This window comes from Scyliorhinus torazame, chromosome 2, assembly GCF_047496885.1.
Source record: "Scyliorhinus torazame isolate Kashiwa2021f chromosome 2, sScyTor2.1, whole genome shotgun sequence".
NCBI classification, from domain to species: Eukaryota; Metazoa; Chordata; class Chondrichthyes; order Carcharhiniformes; family Scyliorhinidae; genus Scyliorhinus; species Scyliorhinus torazame.
In genome coordinates, this window is record NC_092708.1 from 405114610 (window position 1) to 405123240 (window position 8631).

Here is an 8631-nt window from a genome sequence, read left to right on the forward strand (position 1 = left end):
CGGGCTGGGTTTGTATTGGACGGACAACGGGGACAGTGAAACTTCGCTGATTCCGGGCTGGGTTTGTATTGGACGGAGAGCGGGGACAGCGAAACTTCGCTGATTCCGGGCTGGGTGTGTATTGGACGGACAGCGGGGACAGCGAAACTTCGCTGATTCCGGGCTGGGTTTGTATTGGACGGAGAGGAGGGACAGCGAAACTTCGCTGATTCCGGGCTGGGATTGTATTGGACGGAGAGGAGGGACAGCGAAACTTCGCTGATTCCGGGCTGGGTGTGTATTGGACGGAGAGGAGGGACAGCGAAACTTCGCTGATTCCGGGCTGGGTTTGTATTGGACGGAGGGGGGGGGGACAGCGAAACTTCGCTGATTCCGGGTTGTGTTTGTATTGGACGGAGAGGAGGGACAGCGAAACTTCGCTGATTCCGGGCTTGGTTTGTATTGGACGGAGAGGAGGGACAGCGAAACTTCGCTGATTCCGGGCTCGGTTTGTATTGGACGGACAGCGGGGACAGCGAAACTTCGCTGATTCCGGGCTGGGTGTGTATTGGACGGACAACGGGGACAGCGAAACTTTGCTGATCCCGGGCTGGGTTTGTATTGGACGGAGAGGGGGGACAGGGAAACTTCGCTGATTCCGGGCTGGGTGTGTATTGGACGGACAACGTGGACAGCGAAACTTTGCTGATTCCGGGCTGGGTTTGTATTGGACGGAGAGGGGGGGGACAGCGAAACTTCGCTGATTCCGGGCTGTGTTTGTATTGGACGGAGAGGAGGGACAGCGAAACTTCGCTGATTCCGGGCTTGGTTTGTATTGGACGGAGAGGAGGGACAGCGAAACTTCGCTGATTCCGGGATGGGTTTGTATTGGACGGAGAGCGGGGACAGCGAAACTTCGCTGATTCCGGGCTGGGTTTGTATTGGATGGAGAGGAGGGACAGCGAAACTTCGCTGATTCCGGGCTGGGTGTGTATTGGACGGACAACGGGGACAGCGAAACTTCGCTGATTCCGGGCTGGGTGTGTATTGGACGGACAACGGGGACAGCGAAACTTCACTGATTCCGGGCTGGGTGTGTATTGGACGGACAACGGGGACAGCGAAACTTCGCTGATCCCGGGCTGGGTTTGTATTGGACGGACAACGGGGACAGCGAAACTTCGCTGATTCCGGGCTGGGTGTGTATTGGACGGACAGCGGGGACAGCGAAACTTCGCTGATTCCGGGCTGGGTTTGTATTGGACGGAGAGGAGGGACAGCGAAACTTCGCTGATTCCGGGCTGTGATTGTATTGGACGGAGAGGAGGGACAGCGAAACTTCGCTGATTCCGGGCTGGGTTTGTCTTGGACGGACAGCGGGGACAGCGAAACTTCGCTGATTCCGGGCTGGGTTTGTCTTGGACGGAGAGGAGGGACAGCGAAACTTCGCTGATTCCGGGCTGGGTGTGTATTGGACGGAGAGGAGGGACAGCGAAACTTCGCTGATTCCGGGCTGGGTGTGTATTGGACGGAGAGCGGGGACAGCGAAACTTCGCTGATTCCGGGCTGGGTGTGTATTGGACGGAGAGGAGGGACAGCGAAACTTCGCTGATTCCGGGCTGGGTTTGTATTGGACGGAGAGGGGGGGGGGACAGCGAAACTTCGCTGATTCCGGGTTGTGTTTGTATTGGACGGAGAGGAGGGACAGCGAAACTTCGCTGATTCCGGGATGGGTTTGTATTGGACGGAGAGCGGGGACAGCGCAACTTCGCTGATTCCGGGCTGGGTTTGTATTGGACGGAGAGGAGGGACAGCGAAACTTCGCTGATTCCGGGCTGGGTTTGTATTGGACGGAGAGGGGGGACAGCGAAACTTCGCTGATTCCGGGCTGGGTTTGTATTGGACGGAGAGGGAGGACAGCGAAACTTCGCTGATTCCGGGCTGGGTTTGTATTGGACGGAGAGCGGGGACAGCGCAACTTCGCTGATTCCGGGCTGGGTTTGTATTGGACGGAGAGGAGGGACAGCGAAACTTCGCTGATTCCGGGCTGGGTGTGTATTGGACGGACAACGGGGACAGCGAAACTTCGCTGATTCCGGGCTGGGTTTGTATTGGACGGACAACGGGGACAGCGAAACTTCGCTGATCCCGGGCTGGGTTTGTATTGGACGGACAACGGGGACAGCGAAACTTCGCTGATTCCGGGCTGGGTTTGTATTGGACGGAGAGGGGGGACAGCGAAACTTCGCTGATTCCGGGCTGGGTTTGTATTGGACGGAGAGGAGGGACAGCGAAACTTCGCTGATTCCGGGCTTGGTTTGTATTGGACGGAGAGGAGGGACAGCGAAACTTCGCTGATTCCGGGCTTGGTTTGTATTGGACGGAGAGGAGGGACAGCGAAACTTCGCTGATTCCGGGATGGGTTTGTATTGGACGGAGAGCGGGGACAGCGAAACTTCGCTGATTCCGGGCTGGGTTTGTATTGGATGGAGAGGAGGGACAGCGAAACTTCGCTGATTCCGGGCTGGGTGTGTATTGGACGGACAACGGGGACAGCGAAACTTCGCTGATTCCGGGCTGGGTTTGTATTGGATGGAGAGGAGGGACAGCGAAACTTCGCTGATTCCGGGCTGGGTGTGTATTGGACGGACAACGGGGACAGCGAAACTTCGCTGATTCCGGGCTGGGTGTGTATTGGACGGACAACGGGGACAGCGAAACTTCACTGATTCCGGGCTGGGTGTGTATTGGACGGACAACGGGGACAGCGAAACTTCGCTGATCCCGGGCTGGGTTTGTATTGGACGGACAACGGGGACAGCGAAACTTCGCTGATTCCGGGCTGGGTGTGTATTGGACGGAGAGGAGGGACAGCGAAACTTCGCTAATTCCGGGCTGGGTTTGTATTGGACGGACAACGGGGACAGCGAAACTTCGCTGATTCCGGGCTGGGTTTGTATTGGACGGACAACGGGGACAGTGAAACTTCGCTGATTCCGGGCTGGGTTTGTATTGGACGGAGAGCGGGGACAGCGAAACTTCGCTGATTCCGGGCTGGGTGTGTATTGGACGGACAGCGGGGACAGCGAAACTTCGCTGATTCCGGGCTGGGTTTGTATTGGACGGAGAGGAGGGACAGCGAAACTTCGCTGATTCCGGGCTGGGATTGTATTGGACGGAGAGGAGGGACAGCGAAACTTCGCTGATTCCGGGCTGGGTGTGTATTGGACGGAGAGGAGGGACAGCGAAACTTCGCTGATTCCGGGCTGGGTTTGTATTGGACGGAGGGGGGGGGGACAGCGAAACTTCGCTGATTCCGGGTTGTGTTTGTATTGGACGGAGAGGAGGGACAGCGAAACTTCGCTGATTCCGGGCTGGGTTTGTATTGGACGGAGTGCGGGGACAGCGAAACTTCGCTGATTCCGGGCTGGGTTTGTATTGGACGGAGAGGGGGGGGGGACAGCGAAACTTCGCTGATTCCGGGCTGGGTGTGTATTGGACGGAGAGGAGGGACAGCGAAACTTCGCTGATTCCTGGGGTGGCAGGATTGTCCAATGGGGGTCGACACGGTCAACATTCACTGGGATTTAGACGAATCAGAGGAGGTGTGACTGAATTCCGACAGGGTGGGTGCGGGAATGTCGTTCCCTCTGTCTGGGACGGGGGGGGGGTCTAGAACAGGGAGTCACAGACTCAGGACACGGGCAAGCCATTTAGGACTGAGATGAGGGGAACTTCTTCACCTGGGGGCGGGGGAGGTGGGGATTTGTGGAATTCCCGCCCACAGAGGCTTTGGGAGGACAAGTCACTAAATGTATTTAAGAAAGAAATAGATTTCTGATCTCCAAAGATGTCAAGGAGTTTGGGGAGAGGGCGGGAGTGTGGAGTTGAGATCGAGGCTCATCCATGGATATTATTCAATAGTGGAGCAGGCTCAAGGGGCAGAAAGCTCTCCTCCTGCTCCAGTTTTCTATGTTACACAACACCCAACACCATTGGGGTATTACAGGTTCCACCCAACACCATTGGGGTATTACAGGTTCCACCCAACACCATTGGGGTATTACAGGTTCCACCCAACACCATTGGGGTATTACAGGTTCCTCCCAACACTATTGGGGTATTACAGGTTCCACCCAACACCAATGGGATATTACAGGTTCCACCCAACACCAATGGGATATTACAGGCTCCACCCAACACCAATGGGGTATTACAGGCTCCACCCAACACCAATGGGATATTACAGGCTCCGCCCAACACCAATGGGGTATTACAGGCTCCACCCAACACCAATGGGGTATTACAGGTTCCACCCAACACCAATGGGATATTACAGGCTCCACCCAACACCAATGGGGTATTACAGGCTCCACCCAACACCAATGGGATATTACAGGCTCCGCCCAACACCAAAGGGGTATTACAGGCTCCGCCCAACACCAATGGGGTATTACAGGCTCCACCCAACACCAATGGGGTATTACAGGCTCCACCCAACACCAATGGGATATTACAGGCTCCGCCCAACACCAATGGGGTATTACAGGCTCCGCCCAACACCAATGGGGTATTACAGGCTCCACCCGACACCAATGGGATATTACAGGCTCCGCCCAACACCAATGGGATATTACAGGCTCCGCCCAACACCAATGGGATATTACAGGTTCCACCCAACACCAATGGGATATTACAAGCTCCACCCAACACCAATGGGGTATTACAGGTTCCACCCAACACCATTGGGGTATTACAGGTTCCACCCAACACCAATGGGATATTACAGGCTCCACCCAACACCAATGGGATATTACAGGCTCCACCCAACACCAATGGGGTATTACAGGTTCCACCCAACACCATTGGGGTATTACAGGTTCCACCCAACACCAATGGGATATTACAGGCTCCACCCAACACCAATGGGATATTACAGGCTCCACCCAACACCAATGGGATATTACAGGCTCCACCCAACACCAATGGGGTATTACAGGCTCCACCCGACACCAATGGGATATTACAGGCTTCACCCAACACCAATGGGATATTACAGGCTTCACCCAACACCAATGGGATATTACAGGCTTCAACCAACACCAATGGGATATTACAGGCTTCACCCAACACCAATGGGATATTACAGGCTCCACCCAACACCAATGGGATATTACAGGCTCCACCCAACACCAATGGGATATTACAGGCTCCGCCCAACACCAATGGGGTATTACAGGCTCCACCCAACACCAATGGGGTATTACAGGCTCCGCCCAACACCAATGGGGTATTACAGGCTCCACCCAACACCAATGGGATATTACAGGCTCCACCCAACACCAATGGGATATTACAGGCTCCACCCAACACCAATGGGGTATTACTGGCTCCACCCAACACCAATGGGGTATTACAGGCTTCACCCGACACCAATGGGATATTACAGGCTTCACCCAACACCAATGGGGTATTACAGGCTCCACCCAACACCAATGGGGTATTACAGTCTTCACCCGACACCATTGGGGTATTACAGGTTCCACCCAACACCATTGGGGTATTACAGGTTCCACCCAACACCAATGGGGTATTACAGTCTTCACCCGACACCATTGGGGTATTACAGGTTCCACCCAACACCAATGGGGTATTACAGGTTCCACCCAACACCAATGGGGTATTACAGGTTCCACCCAACACCAATGGGGTATTACAGTCTTCACCCGACGCCAATGGGATATTACAGGCTTCACCCAACACCAATGGGATATTACAGGCTCCGCCCAACACCATTGGGGTATTACAGTCTCCGCCCAACACCAATGGGATATTACAGGCTCCGCCCAACACCAATGGGATATTACAGGCTCCGCCCAACTCCATTGGGGTATTACAGTCTCCACCCAACACCAATGGGATATTACAGGCTCCACCCAACACCAATGGGGTATTACAGGCTTCACCCAACACCAATGGGATATTACAGGCTCCGCCCAACACCATTGGGGTATTATAGTCTCCACCCAACACCAATGGGATATTACAGGCTCCGCCCAACACCAATGGGGTATTACAGGCTCCGCCCAACACCATTGGGGTATTACAGGCTCCACCCGACACCAATGGGATATTACAGGCTCCGCCCAACACCAATGGGGTATTACAGGCTCCGCCCAACACCATTGGGGTATTACAGGCTCCACCCGACACCAATGGGATATTACAGGCTCCGCCCAACACCAATGGGATATTACAGGCTCCGCCCAACACCATTGGGGTATTACAGTCTCCACCCAACACCAATGGGGTATTACAGGCTCCACCCAACACCAATGGGATATTACAGGCTTCACCCAACACCAATGGGGTATTACAGGCTCCACCCAACACCAATGGGATATTACAGGCTCCGCCCAACACCAATGGGATATTACAGGCTTCACCCAACACCAATGGGGTATTACAGGCTCCACCCAACACCAATGGGATATTACAGGCTCCGCCCAACACCAATGGGGTATTACAGGCTCCGCCCAACACCAATGGGATATTACAGGCTCCGCCCAACACCATTGGGGTATTACAGTCTCCACCCAACACCAATGGGATATTACAGGCTCCGCCCAACACCAATGGGATATTACAGGCTCCGCCCAACACCATTGGGGTATTACAGGCTCCACCCAACACCAATGGGGTATTACAGGCTCCGCCCAACACCAATGGGATATTACAGGCTCCGCCCAACACCAATGGGATATTACAGGCTCCGCCCAACACCATTGGGGTATTACAGGCTCCACCCAACACCAATGGGGTATTACAGGCTCCGCCCAACACCATTGGGGTATTACAGGCTCCGCCCAACACCAATGGGATATTACAGGCTCCGCCCAACACCATTGGGGTATTACAGGCTTCACCCAACACCAATGGGATATTACAGGCTCCGCCCAACACCATTGGGGTATTACAGGCTCCACCCAACACCAATGGGGTATTACAGGCTCCACCCGACACCAATGGGATATTACAGGCTCCGCCCAACACCAATGGGATATTACAGGCTCCGCCCAACACCATTGGGGTATTACAGGCTCCACCCAACACCAATGGGATATTACAGTCTCCGCCCAACACCAATGGGATATTACAGGCTCCGCCCAACACCAATGGGATATTACAGGCTCCGCCCAACACCATTGGGGTATTACAGGCTCCACCCAACACCAATGGGGTATTACAGGCTCCGCCCAACACCAATGGGATATTACAGGCTCCGCCCAACACCAATGGGATATTACAGGCTCCGCCCAACACCATTGGGGTATTACAGGCTCCACCCAACACCAATGGGGTATTACAGGCTCCGCCCAACACCATTGGGGTATTACAGGCTCCGCCCAACACCAATGGGATATTACAGGCTCCGCCCAACACCATTGGGGTATTACAGGCTTCACCCAACACCAATGGGATATTACAGGCTCCGCCCAACACCAATGGGATATTACAGGCTCCGCCCAACACCAATGGGATATTACAGGCTCCGCCCAACACCATTGGGATATTACAGGCTCCACCCAACACCAATGGGATATTACAGGCTCCGCCCAACACCATTGGGGTATTACAGGCTCCACCCAACACCAATGGGATATTACAGGCTCCGCCCAACACCATTGGGGTATTACAGGCTCCGCCCAACACCAATGGGATATTACAGGCTCCGCCCAACACCAATGGGATATTACAGGCTCCGCCCAACACCATTGGGATATTACAGGCTCCACCCAACACCAATGGGATATTACAGGCTCCGCCCAACACCATTGGGGTATTACAGGCTCCGCCCAACACCAATGGGATATTACAGGCTCCCTTGAAATGATTGAATATTGTCACTTACTCCTTCTGATAGGGGTCCTGCCCGAAGTGACTCACTCGCTCATTTGGGATTACGCCCACAGGCCCCTCCTGCTGGAATAGAATCAGACACAAATTACTTCAATCACAACTCACAGAAGGTGCCGAACGGCCCATCTCACCCGTGCTATCTCTTTGAAAGAGTTTATCTTCTTGCTTCCGCTCTTTTCCAATTCCTGTGCAATCCTTATTTCCTGTCTCCCGCCGGAAACGGTACAATTTGTAAATCCTGTCTATAATGTGAAGTCATGACGTGATGTTTATTGGGCAGCACGGCAGCGCAGTGGTTAGCACTGTTGCTTCACAGCTCCAGGGTCCCAGGTTCGATTCCCCGCTGGGTCACTGTCTGTGCGGAGTCTGCACATCCTCCCCGTGTGTGCGTGGGTTTCCTCCGGGTGCTCCGGTTTCCTCCCACTGACCAAAGATGTGCAGGTTAGGTGGATTGGCCATGATAAATTGCCCATAGTGTCCAAAAAGGTTAGGAGGGGTTACTGGGTTAGACTGGAGCTGTGGGTTTAAGGAGGGTGCTCTTTCCAAAGGCCAGTGCAGACTCTATGGGCCGAATGGCCTCCTTCTCACTGTAATTTCTATGGGCTCTGAGTATCTGATACTGCAGGAGAAACTGACAGCAGCCGTCAACTCCAACCCTGTCTCGCTCTCTCTCCTTCACAGCTCTCTCTTCCTGTCTACCTCTCCCTTCTCTTCATCCCCCCCCCCCCCGCT

The 8631-nt window shown here is 54.3% G+C and overlaps 1 protein-coding gene across 1 annotated transcript in view; it reads right to left on the minus strand.

The window, feature by feature from the left end:
* The window catches only part of LOC140407727 (G patch domain-containing protein 2-like), a 275429-nt gene extending 267271 nt beyond the window's left edge, over nucleotides 1-8158 (minus strand). The window contains exons 1-2 of the mRNA XM_072495023.1: nucleotides 8126-8158; nucleotides 7892-7962 (exon numbers count right to left, since the gene is read on the minus strand). Coding sequence (XP_072351124.1) covers nucleotides 7892-7962; nucleotides 8126-8158 — 104 coding nt within the window. The remainder of the gene's footprint in view (nucleotides 1-7891; nucleotides 7963-8125) is intronic.
* Nucleotides 8159-8631: the final 473 nt, after the last annotated feature.